At 42.5% G+C, this 23,608-nt stretch overlaps 3 protein-coding genes across 3 annotated transcripts in view; 1 reads left to right on the top strand and 2 right to left on the bottom strand.

Moving 5' to 3' along the window:
* Positions 1–1,212, top strand: part of wdfy4 (WDFY family member 4) — a 69,438-nt gene extending 68,226 nt beyond the window's left edge. The window contains exon 65 of the mRNA XM_056436362.1: positions 953–1,212. Within this exon, the coding sequence (XP_056292337.1) occupies positions 953–975 (23 nt within the window). The 3' untranslated portion in view covers positions 976–1,212. The remainder of the gene's footprint in view (positions 1–952) is intronic.
* A 98-nt stretch (positions 1,213–1,310) lies between these two features.
* On the bottom strand, positions 1,311–7,015 carry drgx (dorsal root ganglia homeobox). The gene is made up of 7 exons (XM_056436369.1): positions 6,948–7,015; positions 6,701–6,789; positions 5,798–5,898; positions 5,165–5,266; positions 3,194–3,366; positions 2,712–2,824; positions 1,311–2,604 (listed from the first exon to the last, which is right to left on the bottom strand). Exons 2-7 carry the CDS (start codon positions 6,756–6,758, stop codon positions 2,225–2,227), a joined length of 927 nt encoding a protein of 308 aa, XP_056292344.1. The 5' UTR covers positions 6,759–6,789; positions 6,948–7,015; the 3' UTR covers positions 1,311–2,224.
* A 1,548-nt stretch (positions 7,016–8,563) lies between these two features.
* Positions 8,564–23,308, bottom strand: ercc6 (excision repair cross-complementation group 6). The gene is made up of 23 exons (XM_056435740.1): positions 23,242–23,308; positions 22,976–23,143; positions 22,528–22,733; positions 22,152–22,380; positions 21,701–21,821; positions 21,470–21,584; positions 19,849–20,551; positions 18,264–18,395; positions 17,741–17,899; positions 16,750–16,885; positions 16,334–16,504; positions 16,067–16,243; positions 14,507–14,623; positions 13,996–14,091; positions 13,037–13,243; positions 12,453–12,563; positions 11,883–12,002; positions 11,539–11,633; positions 10,874–11,019; positions 10,164–10,727; positions 9,896–10,064; positions 9,730–9,808; positions 8,564–9,629 (listed from the first exon to the last, which is right to left on the bottom strand). The coding sequence occupies exons 3-23, from the start codon at positions 22,721–22,723 to the stop codon at positions 9,180–9,182; spliced, it is 4,293 nt and encodes a 1,430-aa protein (XP_056291715.1). The 5' UTR covers positions 22,724–22,733; positions 22,976–23,143; positions 23,242–23,308; the 3' UTR covers positions 8,564–9,179.
* Positions 23,309–23,608: the final 300 nt, after the last annotated feature.

Here is a 23,608-nt window from a genome sequence, read left to right as displayed (position 1 = left end):
ATGTGCACAACGTTTCCCTGTTTCAGGACATATTTCCCCACATTCCTGCAAAAATATTTCATTACTGCAACAAAAGAAGCCCATTAACTGCACTGTAAGAACAGAGTTCAACTGCTGTCCCCCATATGCACCATGTTTGTCTGTTTTTCTGGCCGCTCTCCAGCTAATTTGATATAACAATGCTCAACAAAACCGCCTTGGGACTTTTTTTTAGGTGACAGAAAATTATCAATGATGCCACATGCACAGCTGAATGTCAACACCAACTTGACTTGTTTATGAAATATTAAAGCAGTGAATTATGGGCACCATGCAGAACTTAATGATGATCGGAGTCATTACAACTTCAGCATCCTTTGTTTTGGCTAATGATTAAATTCCACAACTACTGTGTTCAATTTTGGAGAGATTGAATGTGTTTTTCACATCTTTTGTATGAGTTGGCTGGATTTTGTTGTCCATATTGCTACATTTTTGGAAAAAGAGATGATTTGTATAAAAATATTGTGTTATCATTAGCTGCCATGTCAGGGGGCTTAACATCTTTGCTCTGGAGTTGTCTGGAAGCAAAATCATTTTATTAGGAGATGATGTTTTTGTTAATATTATTTGTGGCATAAATAGATACAACACCTGCTATATAATATTATAATACCCAAATGTATGAAAATAGGCCATAATGCTGTAGATTCATTAATTTAAATGGCTGGTGCGTGTTTCTTGTAAGGAAATATTGTGGCCCAGTAAAATAAAAATCTATTTCTAAAATGTGTTAATGTCACAAGAAGGTGCCTCATAGTCAGTGTACGCATCACTTTATTGGAATATTTGTAGGGTACTTGGGGTACAACATGCGCACATAATGGTGTGAAGAAAGAGGATGTGAGTCCTCTGCACTCTGTTTACAACCTGGCACGACTTCTGACATTATCTCCCTCTTCTATGTCACCAGGGTGTCGCCTCATCAATTATTGAACTGGTACTTCATGGTAATACATAATTTCTTATCAATTATTCATGATAATGTGTGTGTAGTTTACTTAATTGTGTTATTGACTATCAAAAGTAATTTCCTGAAAATCCTCAAGGACGTAAATTGAATCAGTCCAACTACTGGTTGTGCTCTGGCTTAAGTATTCTCCATCCGATCAGCTGCTCCTTTATTCAACAGTCATATAGTGAGGAGAGATATTTAGGAATAATACATCAACGAATGTATCGCCGATGATAAACTACCGTGTGAAGAGCCCTGAGGTGATGAGAGATGATATTTTTGAATATGTAAATTCAACATTAATAAATAGCATATATCATGTTTAATGGGGTTTATTAAAAAAATGCTCAGAGAGAGAGGAGGAGAAAGAGGAAGAGGGTGATCGTTCCTAAAAGTAAATAAATAATAAAAGTCACGATCGCTCTCCTCTCACGGCTTCAAGGGAAAACTGATAAATAATGTATCAGAACAGATGGCTGGAGCGCGAGGCAACAGGAGAGGAACATGAGCGACTACATCTTTAATTGTTTTAAAGAACATGTCACAACAGGACTGGTGTGGTTCCTGTCTGCTGGCACTGCAGATGTGCTAACAGAGTGGAAGGGACAACCACCGCTCTGTCTGTCTGTATGTACACATTTACACTAAAAATGGCTGATAAATATTAAAGTGCACTTTCACTTTAAAAATCAAAAGAATAAGAGATTGTTTGAGCCCATAAATGACCTGATGGCATAAACATTGTATTGCCAAAATCCTTCAAAGTCCCCACTGTCCTGCCATCAGATCGACACTTACAGTTTACATGCATTAACATTAACAATGTAAGCATTTGTCCTCTTTATGAAAGCGAGAGGAACTCTATCAGGATTCCTTGAATTCACATTATCAAATAGGATTTAGTTGCACACACGTATCTATCTTAGTCCATCGCGTAGAGTCCAAGAGTTCACCAAGACAGAAATCCAAAACCACACTTGTGCTTTTATGGGGATAACAAGGCCCCACATATTCATTTCTCACAAACAATAATAATTTACTGACAAATAAATATTTAAATGTTTGCATCCATACATTGTGATGTCAATAAAGTATTTCCCAGGCAGGTTTGTGGAGTCAGTCAGTAGTTGTGCTTCGTTGCTCATAGGACCAGAGTAGAGTAGAGGAGTAATAACAGGCACGATCACACAGATTTAGAGTATCAGTACATCCATGTTTATGTCCAGCGCTTCACTTTTTCTCCATTGGTTCCTTGGAGCAGTGAGGGTGTTTGTCAGGACTGCTGCCCAGGACTGGGATCTTGGTGGCCGGGCTGGGACTGGCGCTTTCTCCCCCTCTTCCCACGGCGACAGCCACCTCGATGGCAGGACCCGCCGGGGGCCTCCCCATCCCAGCTGCGCCCATGCCGACTCCGGACAGGAGTCCCACGCCGGCACCGGGCCCGGTCGCCGCACTGAGCAGGTTGGCAGACTGCAGCACAGCCTCCGAGTGCTCACGGGCCTTCATGCGCAGGGCGGCTACGCTGGCCGTGCGGTTGCCCTGACAACCGTACGGCGGCAGGAAGGACAATCCCATGGGGTCAGAAACACAGCAGGAGCATAAGCCATTACCTGAAAAGTAACCAAAGTGAGACTTGTGGTGAGAATATTGAGAGCACGATTTTCATCATCTTAATCGACATCTCTATTTGCTAAATGATGAGAATCATAATATTTACCTTTCAGTGTGGCGACCTGTGACAGAGCCTGGGCATAGGTGGCAGAGTTGAGGAGAGTGCCCGGTATACAAGATGGGAAGAACGGACCACTTGGACCCACCGTCCTATTGATACTGGAGAAAACAGACACACTATATCTTATTATATAGTGAAAAGTAAAACAAACGACACAAAATGATGATACTAATTAAAACATACATTTCTGGAAATTGTCGTACTTATTTTCTAAATGTGCACTACAGAGGTGCTTTGTCTGAGGCTTTGATGGCTGCATAATCAATGTAATCGTGTTTATTAGGGACACCAGGCACTCTACACAAATGATCTAGATGGCTGACAGAGTTTTGTCATGGCAGTTCTGGATGGAAAGGATATTGCTTGTTATTTCTCTCCATCACAGAGATCCACTAGTCTGCACATCTGAATACTATAGGATACTGTTTCACAACAATAACAGCAATAATCAATCTGTCTTTTCTCACCTCTGCTGCATCTCCAGTGGTTCTTTCTGCTTTCTGTTGTGGTCCACTGGGGACTGAGAGTTGATGCTGTGAGATTGAGGAGTGCCTTCATTCATTTGCTCTTTCCCTCCTTCAGAGTCTGCGCTCCCTCGCTCCGTCTTCCTCCACTTTGCTCTGCGATTCTGAAACCAAACCTGCATGAAAAAAAAATGAAAGGGAAGTCAATTAAATTAAATCACCAATTAAAACTAAGGAATGGCTGTATTTCCTGACACATTCGCAGTTTGCATCCATTTATTAAATTTATTGAATGCAGCTTTAAAACCATGGCAAATTAATTTTTTACCAATGTCTTAATTTCTTTTGCATAGAATTTGGGTATATATCACAGACAAACAAACTTAAAGCATAGTTTACAGAATATATTTATATATCTTGTTAACCGGTCTAGCAAAGTTAGACAACAATTATCAATTTACTTTTAAGAGGTGTTTGAATGTGTCTTATAGAGCGCTTAAATTTTCCATGCACAGTCCTCAACTTCCCAAATATTTCCCCACACAGCTGAAAACATATAGTCAAGTTGTGGTATCTTAATCAAATGAAGGTCACTGCATATAACAACATTTAATTGAGCAATTTTTCATTATCATATTTTAATGACTTCCCACTGACAGTTGTGCTGCCCGAGAGAGAGGCAGCTATGATGAAGTCGTTTATTTCCCTATTTAGTGATTGTTTGACAACATCAGATTCGATTAGGACTTGGTTCTAGTCTGCATTAATCATGATGTGTGAATGGAGGTTAGAGTCGGTGTGCATGTGCTCCGCAGCCCTCCTATTGTACCAGAGATGTCAACAGCCAAACAAAACATGTGCAGTCATTCAGCGTAAAGAAAGGACAACATGTTGGTGGCAGGACAACAATACAACCGATGGACTTATCTCACCCCTGCACCTTCCAGCTAAAAGTCGCGCCCCCTCCCCCCCACCCCTCTACACACACACACACACACACATCTCTGAATGGGCTATAATTGCTCCATTAATCTCAATTTGCAGCATGCTCTTAATGCAGGGGAGGCCCATTGACACTTTACAAAAAGGGGGGCAATATTACTACAACAGAAAGGAAATTTATTTTCTAATAATAATGTAAGTTTAATATCCCTGCATAGTGCGGTGGATTCATGTTCAGATTTAATAATAGGAATGTGGTAATCGGATTAGGAGGGGAATAATTTGTTTACAATCCCTAATTTACAGCGCTGGATGCCATTATCAACCCCGCCATTGGGTTTAAGCGATAGTAAGATGACCCTGGGGAACAAAAGGCAAACTATTATATTTCCCACAATTAGATCTGTGCGCACAACAAAACCCAAAAGCAAATCGGGAATGCAGGAAATTACATACAGGACACATAACTTAATTACATCTGGCCAAGTTTAAAACCGCGCATATGTGCGGGGCAGGACCGGAATATAAATTGCCAAATTTAAGGTACGTTTGTGTGTTTTTTGGGATGTGTGTTTGTGCTTTAAGTGTGTGTGTGTGTGTGTGTGTGTGTGTGTGTGTGTGTGTGTGTGTGTGTGTGTGTGTGTGTGTGTGTGTGTGTGTGTGTGTGTGTGTGTGTGTGTGTGTGTGTGTGTGTGTGTGTGGTGCGTGAAAACGAGAGAGAGAGAGAGGGAGGGGGGGGGGAGTTTTGGAGGCTTCAGGATGTGCCCTCTTTTAAAGCACGTATCGCTTCCTGTCTGCGTATAAATGGAAAAGGAACTGATGATCTATTCCTTCCTACCTTTGAGATGCGGACAAATTAGCGAGGAACATTATCGCTGGTTAATTATGAATGACCGATTAATCAAGCTAATCTAATATTCACCATGATGTTGATGTTATTAAAGTGCATCGCCGAAATGACAGAGTGGCTTAATTTACCCTTTCTTACATGGTCAAACGTGCTCGGGACACATGACGCTGCTGCAGCCTTACCTGCACCCTGGCCTCTGTCAGGTTGATCTTCATGGCCAGCTCCTCCCGGGTAAACACGTCCGGGTAGTGCGTCTGGGCGAACACGGCCTCCAACGCCTCCAGCTGTGGCGACGCAAAACATCAGTCACGCGTAAAATAAGTTGCATTTGATGTATTTACACATTTGACTCGTTTAGGCGTTTCTCGTCTTCTTGTTTCCTCCTCCTTAATATCATGATCAGATCTACAGAGTAATAGATTAAACAAATAAAGTGGCAAACAATTAGGCTTTAGTATTTGCCTAAAATCTAATTGGCTGAAATACACCGAGAGGGCAATTTACATGTATGCTATGTTTTAAAGGACATAGTAATTTATAGAGGTTTTCAAATATATATATATTTTCTATGTAGGCCTATGTGAGGCAATCATATATTTTTCTTTAAGGTTGTCATTGCATCAAACCAATTGTAAAACATATTAATTGTGTGTCCATGATATATCGGGAAAGCACAACTTTCTGCCAAAGTCCTTAATTTAAAAGTGTTAATTAAACGTATTAATTTCATTTATTCAGTAGTGCCTTATCCGTTTTGCTTCAAGTGAAGTTCTACTTATTTATTACTCGGGATATTTTTTTTCCTGCATAATTACCTGTTGCAAAGTAAATGTTGTTCTGTTTCTGCGCTGTTTTCTCCGTAGAAATCCATCATCAAAATCGGCCGGGGCGTGGTTGCCAAAGTTACTTGAATTCACTGGAAGAAAAAAAAGAAATCAGTCAATTAATCAAATGATGTTTCCAATGTCATGGTTGAATTTAAATCAATTCTATAAAAATTGTAAATTGTTTTTCTTAAACTCTGACTAACGAGAAAGAAATGCCGAAAGAAATATACATTTTGGCCAAAGCAGACAATATATTTGGCACATTTTGTATATTTCCATTAGTTGCATGAAACATTGATGTTAGGTGTCTGAGGGGAACCATGACGGACTAAGAGCCATGACACCCAGCATCTGTGACCGGGACACAAACCCCTCTGCCCTGGGGCCAAACCACCAGCGCTTCTCACAAAAGTATCCAGCAGATTGACATGGCAGAGGGAAAATAAGACTTAACCCCTCGTATTCACCTTTACATGTGTGGGAAAGAGAACGTTTAGATGTCTATGAACTTGAAGCACCGATTTAAGTTTACATTTAAAAAGATTTAAAAAATACGTGTTCATTTGTTGTGGCTATAACTGCAGTATTTAATCTTTTAGTTTCCCTCGCTTAATAATAACGTTTTCTTTAATAGGTCTATATCTTTTTCATAATTAATTAAAGATGATCATTTGAAAAAACAGAAAGCATATACTCAAGCCTATTATCGCTCCTTAAAATAACAATTACAACAACAACAACAACAACAACGCATACTTTGCGCGCGCAAGAACGCAGCCGGAACATTACATCAACTTTTCAGACTCTAACATTAAGGTCGCAATTAGAAATAACTTGCAGCTGAAAATCCGCAGAACACGATGCTGTGAAAATGCAGCACATCAAACTCACAAGTGTTGGAGCGGCAGCACTCTCCGTCCAGCTGAGGCGGACAGTGGAAGTAGAACATCCTGGCGCGTCTCCGGGCGGCGGAACTGAACCTGGAACAGAGACAAAAGTTTCAGCCCAGAGACTCGTGTCGTCCGCAGCTGGTACCGGGCGATTCCCTTCTGTGGTGGAACAATGGACACATGTCATCGTCCCAGGAAGAGGTGTCGCCGTGCGGAAGATTCAAAGCGGATGTGAGAGAGCATCCTACCTGCAGTGAGGATGCTGATGTGAGCCACTTCCCGTTCTGGAGAGAAGTGGCTGCTGCACTCCACTGACTTTCTGACTGGGAGTGTCCAGATCTCTCTCTCTCTCTCTCTCTCTCTCTCTCTCTCTCTCTCACTCTCTCTCTCCCCCACACACACACCACTCACATATCTGTCTCTCTCTCTCTAGGAGTGTCCAGATGTCTCTATAACTGTATAACTGTCTACAGAGTGTTAGGGCTTTCAGCTCGTGTCGCAGAATCTCACGCCTAATTGGTCCTAATCGGATTAACACGGCTTTGTCTTTCTCACCCCCAACCCCTGGTGTGTGTGTGTGTGTGTGTGTGTGTTAGGAGAAAGACAGAAAGAGCTAGAGAAAAAGGGCCAGGGTGGCAAACGGCAGCTCTGCTATGGTGCCAAAGAAAATTCATCACAAGTGATTGTTATTCCAGAGTCAAGCATATTCCCTAAACATAAACATGCACACATACCCGCTGCACTTTTTATGTGGTTATTTCATATATTAAAAAAAGGAGGATGACTGCTTTTGGGTTTTAGATTGACTGTCGAGTGGGTTAATGGCTCGTCAGGGTGTGTTAGGGGGTCCACTTTACAAGGGGTTGCGCATGTAGAACACTCACAAGGCCAAATTTTTGATTTTGTTCACAGCAAGGGGTCCTGCGATTTATTTCGCTTCCTCAGATAAATGATCTGCTGCGGGACCCTTTCAATTAGTTTTAAAGCGCATCGGGGACGGCAGAGAGCAGACGCCATGCGTCTCTGAGGTGGAGGCAAAATGAGGCTTCGAGAAGCAGCTGAAATTTAGAAGAGGAGTGCGGGATTGGACTAAACCACATAAAGTGCAGAAAATCCCTTCTAATGGCGCGTAATTGGTTCTGTAATATCATTACAGGCGGATAATGGCCAGTTACAGGGCCCCGTGCTATTAAGGGTTTCCCTGGCGTGCAGCGTTTATGTTATTAAAGGGGGAATATAATGATATTTTAGTTATTAAATGCGCGTAATTAATTTATGCACCACTGAAAATAAAGTTGTTATTATGACCTCAGTGAGGTGCGTGGAGAAAATTGAAATCAAATAACGGTTGATAACTTTATCCCAATATTTGGTCTAGACAACTCCGACAAGAGTGTGAGTGTGTTTGTGTGAATGCGTGTGTACACTTCCTGTCAGCGGCTTTCCTCTCCGTCCAGATGAGGCTTAAGTGTCTTAATGAAATTACACTCGTTGGTTAGAAACAATTGTACAAGTTAACTTTCACTGTACAGCCGGTTTGAGTCGCATGTTTACATGATTTCTTCAGCTATCCTTTGATGGACTTCATGCCAGTGCCTGTTAGTTCCACACATGCGCACGCAAATAGAACTCCGTGTTGGTTTTTCCTGGACATCGAACTTAAAACATAATTTTTTTAACAAAACAAAAAAATTCATATACCACCTGGTGAATACGGATTTACAACACAAATTTGTTTTGCACGTTAACCTATATTTAAGAGTTGATCATATTCTTTGAAACACAATGATTTTTTAAAAACATTGTTTTCTAATTCAATGTCTTCCTATATACTCAAATCATGTTCGAAGAACCAGACGTGAAAAAGAGCCATTACAGCATTTTATTATAGACAAAAAATGCACCTGGACGTTTACCTTTATAGAATATGGCGGTTAACTTACTTTTGCATTTTGACAATATTTCCACAAATAATAAGAGGTAGCTCATTTAAGTTTTTACTGAAATCAGTAAGGAAAATTGGTAATTACAAAATCCACTTAATTTCCGTCGAGCCCTATTTACAAAGTGACACACTATTTCCCTATTTTAGAGAAGCATATTACAAAATGTGATGCAAGTGGCTGTCAAATCAACAACACATTCAGAAGCAAACAACAGAAGACATATCACGGAATAAATCATTCACAAGGTTATACAGTTTTTAACTTTCAGGCAAAAACAAAACAAGTGAATTCAAGTGTAACCAGGAACTTGAGCTCACTGTAAAATGTGTTAATATGGTCCTGACATAGACTCATTTAAATCTATTGATCAATGGAATTTTGTGAAACAGATGTCTCAATTTGACACAATATAAAACAAAGAAATGAAAAACAAATCATTGTTTTAAACATGTTTTAAGCTTGAACTTAGTACTCAGAGAGTACTCAGATGTGCATCACAGATCAGGCTTTCCTCCACTTTCATCTGCACTTCCCTCAGCGGAAGTGCTCCTTCAGTCTCCACATGCCCTCCTGACCAGAAGTCCTCTGGAAGTCACAGATGCTCCTGAGCAGCTCTCTGAAGACGGGCGCCTGCTTCTCGGTCAGTCTCGGCTTGAAATACTCCAGCACTTCCTGGGTGGTGGCCTGTCCGTCCACATTCGCCTGGAAGGCCATGAAGTTGCGTACATCCACCAACAGCTCGTCATGCTCAGTGGGCGGAGCTGGGGTGGAGCTCCTTCCCGGGGCGTCAGAGTCGTCCTCCTCTTCTTCCGCTCCTTCTCTTTGGCTGGAGGGTATGCTGAGATGATTACGGGCTTTAATCTTGGCCAGCAGGGAGGAGGAGGAGAGTGGGGCGACGTTTAGGTCACTTTCTGCGCCCTCCCCACTGAAATGAGCTCCTGAACCGGGCTTCATTGGCACAGACTTCTTTACAATAGCAGCATCCTAAAAGAAAGAAATGGATGAATTCACACAACATGGCGTCACAAATGCAAAATAACACACCGACATTCTGGGCCTCTCTTCCTAATAACACTGCTGTTACCTTGCATCTACTCAAAGTGGGGACCGACTGAGCGGAAGGTGCAACCAGGAGGGAATTATTCTTTTGTCCAAACCGTTTCCTGAGGGAGCGAACAAACACACATTGAGATGTGTGATTTACACGAGAGCTCTGAACGACGTGTGTGTGTCGGTGAGAGACTGCGTACCGTGCAGGTGGAGGAGCGGGTCTGTTAAAGGACCGCCTGCACTGCTGCCGAGAAACCTTCAGTGCTTTCAGAGCATCTCTGGCCACCCTGTTGGCTTCTGCCTCCACGAGGACATAGTCCGGGTTGGAGGACTCCATGATGGTGTCATGCTGCATCACACTGTGGATACCTGAAGAAAATAGGAGTCAACTAAGAAGCGTATTCATTCACAACTTACAAATAAACCACGTCTGACATGACTGATGGAGTGTGTGCACAAAAAGCCGACCAGATTTCTTGAAGAGCTTTGCCAGGACATAATCATCGGATGTCTTCTCTGTCTCATATTCTTCACTCTCTGCATTCTGAAAGGATCCTTTCTTCACCAAGTGAGAGATGCGGTGGCCTTCACACCGAGAATCCTTGGAGTGTTTACGCTTCGTGCGTTTGCGTTTGTCTGAGTCCACGGAGTCGCAGTGCTTCCTCTTTTCCCTGTGCTTCTGCGGGCTCCGCAGGGCCGCGTCTTTGTCTCGGGGTTGGTGAGCGCCGGATGAGTTTTTCACTGCTGGCTTGGCTCTGTTCCAGTCTCTGTTATTTTGTCCTGTATGGTGTGAATTTGCTGAAATATTAGGCTCTATAACGAGGCCATTTTGCTTAGTGCAGTGACCGTCTGCTGGTTTACCCGGAGAGTTCTTTCTGCTCGGGGAAGTGCTTCCGTCTCTTAATGCAGGAATGTTTGTGGTTTCATTCTGGTTCGCTAAGGAGTGTTTATGGATGTGACTGCTATGTTTTACTGTGTGTGATGGCATTGGCCTCTGAGGTTTCTTGGGTACCTTGACATCAGACCCTGTACCTGTATGACAATCAAAACAAAACCCGCTCGGTGAATTCTTCCAAACTAAGTCCATTTTCACACATTTGCCTGAGGGGGTTTCAGATTACCTAATCATTTAACAATAAAAAATGTGTCTCTGGTAAGAACAATACAAATATGCAGACCTGCAAATAGGGCACTGGTCTCTGTTCCCTGGTTTTTATCAGGGTCAGTCAGTGTGAAGAGCTCATAGATGTCGTTAGACTTGAAGAACCGCCGTTGTTTGGGGTCCTTCAGAACACGGTTGGTCAGAAACTGTTTGAAGATTTGTCTGAATCAGAACGGAACAAATATAGAATTAGACACTCCTATGTAATTAGTTATTTTACCTCAGCAGGCAACCCTGATCGTCTGTCACTGTAGAGTAGTTTGGCTGATGGATGAGAAAATCTAGTTAACTGCACTACTGTAGGTTTCAAAATAGAATCCCTGCAGGTGTTTTAACTTGCTGTTTGAAGGCACTTTACAGACCCTCACCCAACAGAGCAACAGTTTAGAAGTCCTAGATTGGCCGTTTAATAATGCAGGAAAGCTTTTCAATTACTGAGACCTCGGATACTGCGAGTAGTAATACAGCATTGATGTGAGCAATTAGTCATGTCGTTACCAATATTCACGAATGCCTGAAGTCAATGAAACAATAACTGAAACGCAAGACTGCATGAGAAGCGCGCATTAAAGCCTTAAAGCAAGAGCAGGATATTTTTAAGCCCTCTTTTCAATTGATTTCATTCTAGGATGCGCATGAAGTGCGAGTAGCCAAACGTAAGAATAAGAACTGCTCTCTGACCTGTGGTAAATCTTCTCTTCAATGGTCCCTGCAGTCAGCAATCTGTAGACCGTCACTTGCTGCTTCTGACCAATCCTCCATGCTCGCTCCCGTGCCTATGAACAACACAATACATTCAAACAAATGACTTTGGTACTTTATCTGAAACACAGAGTCACGCTTACTGAGGCTTAAAAGAAATGAAGAAACAATTGTGAGAAGCGGAAAAAGCTGCAACAGAAAATGTATGTCATTTTAAGTTACAAGTATGAGAACGAATAATCAGGATTCAGAAAATAGTGAACCTAGCAAATGTGTTACTTGAACTATTTTGTATTGTGTGTGTGTGTGTGTGTGTGTGTTACCTGTGTGTCGGTACTAGGGTTCCAGTCTGGGTCATAGATTATGACTCTATTGGCTCCAGTCAGATTGACTCCCAGACCTCCGACTTTAGTAGTCAACAAGAAGATATAAATGGATTTGTTCTGTAAGAAAAAATGGTGGAGATTAATAAACCACATGTCCACAGTGTTATACTCCTCTTGATAATAATATAAATAAATATATTACCACATTTTTTAACTGTATTGGAAGACAAAAAAAACTAAACTCTATTTGAAGAAAATCAAAAAGCTTAATTATAAACTTGGCTTCTAGTAACTTGATTCTCCCTACAGAGAAGAACAAGTCAGACTTTGTATGAATACAAACTTCTAAATATTGATACATTTTGACACAATCATTATGTATTAGTGATCATTTAAAAATAAATGTCTTTTGAAGACAGAGACAATAAGGTACATCCAGTCCGAAGAACAGATTGTCATCAAGGGTTTCCACCTCAGGGTGTGCAGGTTCTACTGATGCATTGAGTCCCTCAGGACGGGATTTTCATGGGAAACACTTAAACCCCATTAGGGAGGACTAATCCTTACCTCGTTGTACCGAGCGATGAGGGGCTGTCGGGAAGCTATCGAGGTAGTGCCGTCCATTTTCACGTACGAGTAATTATTCTCCGTCACAAATACCTCCAAGATGTTCAACATCTGGTCATGAGATAAAGACGGCAGAGAGACGGTGAGAAAAGAAAGACAGAGAGAAAAACACGCAGAGCAAAAAAGAGGGGTTGAAGTTTGGATTATCTCTAAAAGGATTAGAGCAGATTAATATTACATGGACAGAGATACCGACAGGGAGGGTCTCAGGTTCCCTCTGAGGTATAATCTCATTGGTATTGACTGCAACAGCTGGGGCCTCGCTCACATACACTCTCCTGCTCTCTCACACACACAATATTAGAGGCACATATGTTGTAGGTAGACAGCAGCAAATACAGGGACAACATTTACAAAATTACCTGTCTTGCCTATGCAAATGTTAAAAAAGTACATTGATACAAACCATTCTATACAATAATCATTCTATATATATATATATATATTTGTTTTCGACTTTTTCAGCTCAGTGATTGACAGGTGAATCAGAGGGACGGAGCAACGTGTTCCTAACCTGTCTAGACTGTGAAGAGCAGGACTCTGTGGCCCTGTTTCAACCAGAGTCGCAGCAAAGACTCCACGACGATCAGCTTGCCTGAACGTTTCCAAAAGCCAAAGTGTTCCGCTTTAGTTAGCTGGTCATCTGGAACTCCCTTCAAAATCCGGGGGCCGCCGGAGAGTAGGTCGGGATGGTTACAGATCTTACGTAGTGCTATCAAACCTGAGAATATCTGAAAAGCACAAAAAAAGAGAACAGTTTTAAAATAAACTGTTTCATTCAATTACACAGAATTGGAGGCAGGTGACAAACCTGGTCGTTCTACAGCGTCGCACCTTTAAACAAATACACACATTTACTTAAGTCTACAGGAATTAGTCACATCATTTATTTACCGACAATAAAGGCTGTGTTTCTTGATGAAGGCCCAACGGCCACTGCATTAGTAATGGTGGTTAATGGACTGAGAGTGACCACTGAATATGTCTATAAGAGCATATATGTGTGTGTGTGTGTGTGTATACAATCTGCTGTGGTCACCCCTGGCTCGGCAACCCCGTCCATTTGGTCAGTGGTGATAAATGGTCGAGTCTCTCTCTCCAGGGTCTAGCTAATGTGAGAAGAACAACTACACAGCTTCCTTAAGGAGAACATCTTCAAAAAATACTAAAGTCAAGCTAATAGGGGTTTAACAAAATGTACATGGCAAAAAAGAAATGTATTCCACCGATGCCTCTTCAAGGTGTTTTTCTTTAAGCGTACAAACATCTACACAAATGCCTTTGAGCAAGAGAGGTGAACTGATATTCATCAGTTGGGAGGTTAAATAATGAATAAGGCCAGTCTTATTCCAGGAAGTCTTTTACTTGGCGGAGAGTTTTGCTCTTCTTGTCTTTATAACCGAGATTCAACACCAAGAGCCCAAATTGAAGACGAGTAAAACAAAGACAGTGAACCCGTTGTAACTATGAAAGCGAGGCTTACGTGCATGTCCCCTTTTAGCATCTGGTAGACCTCTTTGGAATCTAAGAAGGTCTGATAAACCTGCCGCTGGTCCTCTGTTAATCTGCAAAACAAAACCTACACAGACACAGAGCAGTGTAAAAGTGTGTAATAAGCAATGAACATCCACTTTAAAGCGCTTCGAGTGTGAGAGGAGAGAAATTAGATGGAAGCAATGTGTTTTTGGAGCCACTGCTGTCCCGAGGGACGGACTTAATGAGCTGAAGTGGACTGAGGAGTCAACCAGCATCAGCCGCGTGGACAGACCAGGGACCAGCCACCTAATGAATACCTGCTCCTTTTACTTTACCAGGACTTTATTAGCTGGCTTCACCTGACAAGGGCCATGCACATTCATCAAATACTCTTTAGACGTGGCACACACAGTCACACCCAATCAGATAAACACCTCCCCAGTTAAAAGAACCGGGCGTGAGAAGCTGTTCAATACTCACACAGAACAGGGTCAAATGTCCTGTCGTATGATGAATACCTGTTCATTTTTGTCAGGTAAGGACAGGTTGTCCTTGACATCTGCCTTCATCCTTCTGAGCAGGTACGGATTGATGGTGTCCCTCAGCACGCATGCACACTTAAAAGCAGTTTGGACCTGAGAGACGACACAAACACTCTGCTTTAAGACAAAAGCAAGATTCAGTTCAGGGTGTCAAACATCCACAGTCACACCTGTCAGTGTTGATGTTTCCTGAGGCATGATTGTCCCTGCTCTGCCCTCTCATCACCTCCTGCATGTAGCTGTCCCTCTCAGCAGCACAAGCCATTAAACATTGATCGGAGTGCTGTTGGTCTCAGGGGGACAAAGCCCTCTTCTTTCATCAGCACTATTGGCCAGCTCCATTGGAAACAGAGGGGGAGCTTTGGTCCCACCCTCACCTCTAGGAGCCCCAAAATGTCCTGCTACACCTCACCCAGAGTCAGTACTTAGGGCCAGTTAGCCTTTTGAACATTAACTCACTGGGGGTCCACAGAGGAATCAAAGACACCCTCTGCAAAGCCGGAGGGAACAATAACATGGTGAGATTTTGGGCTCAGTGGAGGTCAGAGTATAAAAGTTGAAGGAGGGCAGCAGATGATCCAGTGACCTCTGTTGTACAAGCTGCCGAGTGGAGTCAGTGGGGATGCAAACGCATGTTTGAGTAATGGATCCACATGCTCGTCCAGTTCCCCCCGTCCACATGCGGTTTCACATGCATCTATTTGTACAGACACATGAACATCAGCCGAGGGCCTCCTTTGCTGTTCGGAGGATTTCGAGAAGAGGATAAGGCAGCAGAGCTTAGCCCTCTCTGACCATTTAATAACATTAATAATTAGTAAAGGTTTTTATTATCGACAGCGGAAGAAGCATCAATAGCCAGCTTAAATAATTAAATCCATACAGTCAGTGGGTTATTAACGATTGAGCACTAATGACAAAGGGCTACAATTTAGCTCACTGACTCCACTTTAGCCTCTCCCTCTATCCCTCTCTCTCACACACTAGGGATGGACTGAAGTTCCTTTGCATGGACCTACATTATCCTGCACTGCACTTAATGGCTCTGTTGCTCCACCATCTCTCCTTCTGACCTGCTATCATCCAGCCTGCTCCAAAATTGTGCCATCAGTGTTGTCAAGTGACTCTTTAGCCCTTCATCACTCCCTCCTTCTTATGCTGAGGTTATACATTTATTTATAGGTAGGGCTTTGTAGAATAGTTTCTGAAATTTCACCTGATCATCTCTCCTTTGTTCCACGTTTCACCAAGTTCTAGTTTGGACCATAATATAAATAAGCATTAAAAATGTTTGTGTCATGTTATCAAAATGTTTAAACTTTTGTAACCTTTATTTGAAATGAAAATAGCCGATTTAAATCAAATTGTACAAATTATCTTTTTTACACTTGGTTTCTGCTTTGCTCTCATTCTCTGAACATCTGAACCAAGTCTTTAATGGAGTGACATTTCTCGATAGCCTTCAAAACTGGGGCAAAAACATTAAGGAGCAGAATTTAAACACATCCTAATTTAGCATTTGTGATCATCCAATACCTGCACAGGCGAGGCATTGCAGTATCCTCCCATGGTGATCGGCACAGAGAACTGCTCCATGAAGACAGGCAGTGTCCCCAGTTTGCCGGGGAAGACAAAGTCAAACAGAGACCACAGCTCCTTCAAATTGTTCTGCATGGGAGATCCCGACAGGATTAACCTGTGGGGAGTGCGAAACTAGAGAGAACAAAGAAATAATTAATGTTATATATCCAAAAATGGTAGAATGTGTCTGTTAATAACTGTGTCAGTGTTTTGAGACAATACCTGTTTGGAGGCAGTGGTGACTCCAGCGTTTGGATTCCTGATCTTATGGCCCTCATCCAGTATAATGTAGTGCCAATCGAAGCGCTGCAGGGTTTCTCGCAAATTCCTCACAGCTGAATATGAAGTTATCAGGATACCATGGCATGCTGCTATCTCTGGAATAAGCTTTTCCTGAAACAAATACAAAATACATATTCTTGAAAGTAAACTAAAAAATGTTGCCAGTGCAATTTGTAACTATCTCTGGGAGCTTAAGCGTTGAAGTAGGGCATCTACTTTAATGTGGTTTGAGGAGAGGTGAGGAGGGGAGAAGATAATGCTGCAGAACAGACCTCTAGTGCCCCCCAGAGGAAGAAAAGACCCTGTAGAATACTTAATTATGAATCTGAAAATCAAACTCACAGACACACAATTACCTTGCTGCTGGTGAACGAGCCAGTTTCATGTAGTACAGCCACTCTAAAAGGAGGCCACCAGGTGTGAAACTCCTTTACCCACTGGTGCATCACTGTAGCTGGGCACACGATGACCGTCGGACCCAGGCCAACGTATCTACAACAAACACACGGCACAGAGATGTTTACTTGCATACCTGCGATTAAGATGGGTAACAAGGGAACTCCAGGTTCATTTCACTTTGGATAACCTCAGCAAATTTCATTAGCAAATTACAGTCATCACTTATATCCCGAATTATAGAAAATAAAAGCCTTTCCCAATAAGTGGAAACAAGCTTTGCTTGCAACTAAAATGTGTGATGCACAAGGGACCTCCTGGAGAGTCCAGGTACAACAATGCAGCAGAATCATCCTTTTATAAAGTCCACCTCCACTGCTCCATACACTCTGTGAATGAAGCTGGGAAGGTGCACGGACACACGCTCAGCACCTCCGTGAAGATGTACAAGAGCGTCGTCAAACACAGACACGCGCATAAAGACACTAATGGGCTGGTATGAACCTCTGCCTGGTGGAAGCTATTGATACTTGGCCATAATTGAGTTTGCGAGCAATCAATTTGTGGGCGTCTATAGTAGACAAAGTATTGACCATCAGGGAAGCTCCACCTTCCAAAATGCATGCGTGTCGTTTGTGCAGTGAAACCAAATTATCACCACAACTGCGTCCATGTTACCATGGTTGATTTGTTGTCACACACACACACACACACACACACACATACACGCGCACACACACGCACACACACACACACACACACACACACACATCTCTGATGTTTGCAGTAAGAAAGTGAAGAGTCTGATAATTGAAACATGTTTAATAATTCAGATGAACACTCTCAAGCAGATATCCCCCTAATCAAATATTCATACCATACAGACACACAGTCGCTGGCCACAGTTTGGTGTGTGTGTGTGTGTGTGTGTGTGTGTGCGGGTGTGTGTACCTGTAGTTAGATCCTCTGGTCCTCAGTTTGCTGTAGCTCAGTCCAGCCAGAAAGCAGATGACCTGGATGGTTTTACCCAATCCCATCTCATCTCCCAGGATGCCCCCTGCCTGCTGACAGTGGAGTTCCCACATCCACCGCACACCTGTCTGCTGGTACCTGACAATGTGATAAACACATAAGCAAATAACTAAAGAAACATATGCATGACAGCAACTAATGACATCCATGTGCACATGGTTTAAAACAACAGACTAACACAATTATTTTCCAATGAATGCTAGTGACCTAAAGTATCAGTAAGTGAATCAAGTTAACGGTGTCTTGATTAAATGATCTTTGGTTAATCAATTACAATTTAAGGAAAATGGTGTTTTAAAGAGTTGGGTGTGTAACGGTCCAAGACACCCAAGGAAGTCCACATATTTCTTTTATACACTTATTATTTTAGTCATACGCTATGACTTCCTTAAAACATCTGTAAATATTTGAGACAACTCACAATGTTTCACATTGAACTTACTTGTAAAGTTTTCTCCAGAGGAAACCAGGGACTTTGAAGCCTTCGTCAAATTCTTCATCACTGTCATCTGAAAGCTCCTTACCCCTTTCTCTCTTTGCCTCCCTTTCTCCAAGACGCTGTCGCTTCCATCTCCTAGTCGGGGAATGAGTACATAATAATTAAGTACATCAAGTGTTCAAATGTCCTTCTCTATTTGCTCTACTTTGAAGAGAGGGACGAGGGCGCTTCAGTCAACACTAGTGAACACAGGCCACTTGCTGAGCTTGAAGTCAAAAAACAAATCCCTGCTTCATCTTTAAGCTGACGTTGTTTGCAGTCAATTCTTCAATCGCTTGACAATATTTTAGTTAAAGCTTCGAGTTAATTAAATAAATGTTGAAATCCAAAGCTCTAAACTCGGAGAAAGAGTTCAACATTTAAAATGAATTCAGTTTCATGTTCGATTTCTCCGTCTATAGGTAGAGGACTGGCGATCGGCCTCGGTTACGCTCGGCCACGCACACTGGGATAGGTCCAGCTACATGCAATGCTGGACAGGGCAAGCAGGTATAGAGAAGGGAGGGATACGGGATGTACACCTCTTGCACTAACTGATTGATTTTAACTCTTGCCTACACAGGTGCGTGGATAGCAAATGTTTTGAGTTGTTGGTATTTCCCTTGAGGGGTGGAACATCTACAGCAAAAAGGGAAATGTAAAGGAGAACAGTTTTAATGGTGCAGCAGAGAGGGCAGTTAGAGGCACAGTCGTCACGCAGCAAATGAAGATTGATACAGACAATTAGTAGTGCGAGTTCCCCAGAAAGGTGTGAGGTGGAGAGGATAAGAATCCATCTTCATTTGGGCCTGGTCCTGTCACCCTGCCACAAAACTGGTCCTTTAGCTGGGCCTGGGAGACCACACTCTCTAATTAAGTCAAGACTAAGCATTGGTTCAGTTAATTACACTTTTCTGCCCCCACTCCAACCCCCGCCCAACTACAAATACCGCCCACTCTAATAATATCATTCCTCATATAAGCTAGCCTCACCATCCACGCCGTGGCTATGCTGTTGAATTGACATTCAATCACTGGAGTGTAGAAAAAGGACACATGCCAACACGATTTATTTGGCAGCTATAAATATGAAATCTCATTAGGGCTGCTCTTCCATTAATTTGTGCATTAGAGAGAGTGAGTGTATAAAACCATGTGCAGCAGGATAATTAGGCCAGTGTGAGAGAGAGAGAAGAGGAAGAAGAAGAGCAGGGAGTGAATTTGCTTAGTCAAGAAACAGCTGCCAATCTCATCTGGGATTAACTCTCCTCCTGCACTATGGAGCCAGCAGAAAGTGACTGCTTCTCGCCTTAAAGGGAATAACAATAGCACATTTGCACGGCTGCAACTGCAAATGTGAAGCAAAGTTAAAGGCTCAATCTGGTGTTTGTTGAGCCTGTGAATTACAGGCCCGGATGAATGCATTCTCTTTTAAAGGAGGACTTGCTGATGAAAACTTTTTGCACCTTTGCGTCCAACCATAAATCCAAGAAAGATATCTATTGTTGACAAATGGTAAACAAATAAAAAAACCTAGGGGTCAATATACCTTATTCGCTGTCTGTAGTATTCCACATTTCCATCATCTTTGTTCTTTTTGTCTTTATCCTTCGCATCCTCTTCATCTGAACTCTCAGGGCAGTATTCTTCCTCACTCTCCTCTTTTTTCTTTAATTTCTTCCTCCCTTTCCCTACACTTTTCTTATTGTATGGTTTCAACTCATACATTTCTTCATCATCGTCCCCGAAGCCCTCCTCCATGGCTTCCCTTTCCTCCTGGTCAGGATTAATGCCTTCATCACTGGGCAGGTACTCTGAACCCTCGCTGTCTGTCTCCTCACGCCGAGTGTGACGCTTGCTCTTTGGTTTAGGGAGCCGGGGCTCAACCTTAGGCCGAGCTTTAGGATGGGCCTTCAGAGCTGATATCTGAAGCTTTTGGATGCGCTTCTTCATCTTTTTGTCCTTGGAAACAATTCTATTAATTTTCCCCCCGGCTTTATCTGATCTGATTCCTGAGCTCCTTTTCTTCTTGAGAAGAGGCACTTTCCTCCTCTCAGTAGCCATCTTGGCCTGGTCCGCCAAGTACATGTCAAAGGCTGAGTTTTCAAGCATCACTTTTCGAGGCTTCTTTTTTTCCTCTTTCTGTGGGATTCGAGTTCCAAAAGGAGTCATGTGACCTTTCCGGATAAGCTCCTCCCATTCGGTCTCCTGAGCAGGCATAAGCATACTGCCCAGTGTTGATGGCCCGGCTTCTGTACAACACACACATTAGGCAGGGTTAGGGTACTGTCAAGACTTAGTTGAAATTACTGTGTGTGTGTGTGTATTTTTAATAGCAGGTCCCCATTGTGTTAGCCATTTAAAATTGTAATTTGAATGATCTGTTTGCACTCTGTGAGAAAGGAAATAAATTTAAGACATTTGTTCGCTCACATGTATAGAAGACAATTGAGAAACAGTGAATGTTAACATAACTGTGTTGTTGACAAGAAAACTCCACAGTGCAACTATATTTACAAGCGGATAATAAATACACAAATTAACTATCAGTCATAACCCTCTGTGATGTTGTAGTGGTTTCCATACAGTTCAGGTTCAACTCCACAGCACCTCGGTTATGCATTAGACATCATGCAGCAAAGTGTAGGTATGAATTGTAAACGCAGTCTTTCTGTGTCCTTTTCAGAGAATATTAAAAAAATATACATTGACAGCTGTTTGGAAGAATTTAGTTTTGTATCTCACAGTTCTGTTTGCAGAAATGCGTGGTGTTTTTCCAATTACAGTGCACATCTTTCAAAACCTTTGACATATTTTGATGACATCGGCAGAAGATGTTACATATATGAACAGCCATCACTTTACTGTACATTTTTAACTCCCCCATAATGTATTCAAGCCTTTGCTTACAATCTTCGATGACAATTCCTGAAACGAGGAATGACACAAAATTGCTTTCTTGGCCACTATAACTGCAGCTGGTTTAATGCGTTGCATTGTTTCCAGTTCTGCTTTGTTTTGTTACAATTTGGGCAAAGCTGAACATGACCCTGGTTTCATATTATCCAGAGAAAGCAGGGACCCAGCACTTTTTTTTGCCTTGTTCCTCATCGTTTCCCCCATTAATGAGTGGACCACAATTGAAAAAGAATCATAGAAAGAAACCTTACCCTCCTTTTCATTATCTTCCGCCAAAAGCTCAGCTTCTACCCGTTGGGTATCCTCTCCTCCCAGAATGGCCTGAAGTCGCTTTTGTTTGGCTTTGACTTTCTTCAGCTGTTTCTCCTGACATAAAAGGTATTTTCATCATTATCACAATCACCATCAACTTTACGTTAGTGTAACATTGACTTGAAATTAATAGAATTTAAATGTAAGGTTTTTCTTATTTAGTATTCTACCTTATTTTCTTTCTGTCGTTTGACAGATTCGATCTTCCTAATGATATCTTTACTGGAGGCAGCATTGGGGGACAGCTGCTCGATAATCTTGTTGATTTGTTTAAGAGATGCTGTGACGGACCTGAAAAACACACCATTAAAAAAAGAGGAAGATGGATCAGCTCCTTAAAGGTTTTATTGTTATTTTTACATTCAAAAAGACATCTTTGAAATGTGTAAAATTGACTTCTCTTGTAAAACAATGTTTTTTTGTCATTATTTTACTTAGAGGTCAAGAATTTCACTGTAAATACATCTGGGAGGAACTGATCTTACTACCACCACTAAATCGTATGATCTTTCAATAAAGGCAGTAGAAAAAAGCATGTATTGCAGAATATTGTTAAGATTTACAAGCACAAAACTATTGAATTAAAACAACCTTCATATTATTACAGTTGGTGTGCTTTACCTGACATCATCAAGCACAGAGTGGTATTCCTTCTCAGCCTCAGCTTTAGCAGCAGCCTGATTGGCCTCCTGAATTGCCTCATCCACTTGCTGGAGAACACCTTGCTCAAGGACGTCATGGTCATACACAGCCACGCCAAGGCCCTGGAGTTCATTGGCTCCAGAACTGGCACATGCTGCTTGAATACGCTGTCGATCGATCTGCAGCAAGGCTCCAGACCTCGTCCCACCTAAACCGCACAACAGACGACAACACATGGAATGACGAGAGAGCCAGGAGTGACTCTTTGTATTTTATCATGAGTCAGTTTCACAGATGAAAGATATTCATGATGTTCTTCCCTGCTGTCTTGTGGTGCAAGAGGTGCGTATCTCACCGCTGTTGCCCTCCCCAGGTCCAGTGTTGGCAGGGTAGGCTGCCGCAGCCTCAGAGCCCTGATTGTTTTCAGGGAAAGAGCAGACTGCCGAGCCCCCCGTAGACCCGTCCTCATCTGTCCCTCCCGGGGTGAGGGCAGCACTGGCAGGGCTGGAGAGCGAGGAGGGCAGCTGGTCCTCTGAACCGTCCACAGGCATCGTGATGCAGCTGCAGACAGAGGCGGTCAAAGGGCTCATTCGGATGTCAACATGACCACGTAGAAGTATGTCTCTTCCAAGTCCTGCCTCTACTTTGATAAAATATATAATATATTTACTGAACATCATTTAAGTTATTGTGGAATGACGTAATCTTGGATCCTGATGAACTGAATTTCAGCAAAGTGAATTATCCTGAGAAGGCTTTCATGTGATGGCCGTTAATGTATCTAGTGAAACATGTACCTGTACCTGCTGTAGGCAAAGAGCACACAGATACGTGAGGTGCTTCGTTGTAACAGGCACAGACCGTTGAGTTAGAAACACGTCTCTCACATCAGCCCATTGTTTACGTGGCTCGGCTATCCCGCTAAGCTCAGGGAGCCGAACATCCTCAGCGGTCAGTCGGCTGGAGCTAAACTACCAACACACACACATTCATACGACAGGTACTTCGCGTTACTACAGTTTATGTCCAATTCAGGACATTAAACCGAATAATGACAGAGACGACTTACAAAACCTGCAGTTACACAGTATCGCTGCCTTGGTTTATGGCATGTTGTGTCGCTTCCGATCTCCGTTTCCGGTGCCAGCCGGAGTGCCGGCTGTTCAATGAGTAACTTGCTGGACAGCGCCATCTGCTGGTGCGCCGCCGCACAGCGCGCTAGTCCTCTAGATGGCGCCACGAAACCACTTCTTTTACCAGTCCAATACAAACGATGTAGGTGAGCCACATTTTGACATGTTGTGTTTTTGCATAATCAGCTTCGGAACCAGTTGGATGTAGATGTAAGAGTTGAGAAGAGTATGGGAATTGTTGTATTGCAATCCGGGTGCAGTCCGGCCAGATGTTGCGTAATGCCTGTGGCTATCCAATATGCC

Source organism: Pseudoliparis swirei, chromosome 17 (assembly GCF_029220125.1).
Source record: "Pseudoliparis swirei isolate HS2019 ecotype Mariana Trench chromosome 17, NWPU_hadal_v1, whole genome shotgun sequence".
Lineage (NCBI taxonomy): Eukaryota > Metazoa > Chordata > Actinopteri > Perciformes > Liparidae > Pseudoliparis > Pseudoliparis swirei.
The sequence above is the reverse complement of the archived record's forward strand: the minus strand, read 5'-3'. Positions and strand labels throughout refer to the sequence as shown.

Bases quoted from the DNA above. Each gene is read 5' to 3' on its own strand.
- drgx (XM_056436369.1), bottom strand. From the start codon at position 6,758: ATGTTCTACTTCCACTGTCCGCCTCAGCTGGACGGAGAGTGCTGCCGC. The intron at 3,367-5,164 runs GTAAGGCTGCAG...TTTTTCATGCAG, and splicing joins TGACAGAGGCCAGGGTGCAG to GTTTGGTTTCAGAATCGCAG. The intron at 2,605-2,711 runs GTAAATATTATG...GTTACTTTTCAG, and splicing joins ACAGGTCGCCACACTGAAAG to GTAATGGCTTATGCTCCTGC.
- ercc6 (XM_056435740.1), bottom strand. From the start codon at position 22,723: ATGCCTGTGGACGGTTCAGAGGACCAGCTGCCCTCCTCGCTCTCCAGC. The intron at 16,505-16,749 runs GTAATTGTGTGT...TATTTGTTTCAG, and splicing joins GCTCGTTCACCAGCAGCAAG to GAAAAGCTTATTCCAGAGAT. The intron at 12,564-13,036 runs GTCTAGACAGGT...TCTCATGACCAG, and splicing joins ACAGAGTCCTGCTCTTCACA to ATGTTGAACATCTTGGAGGT.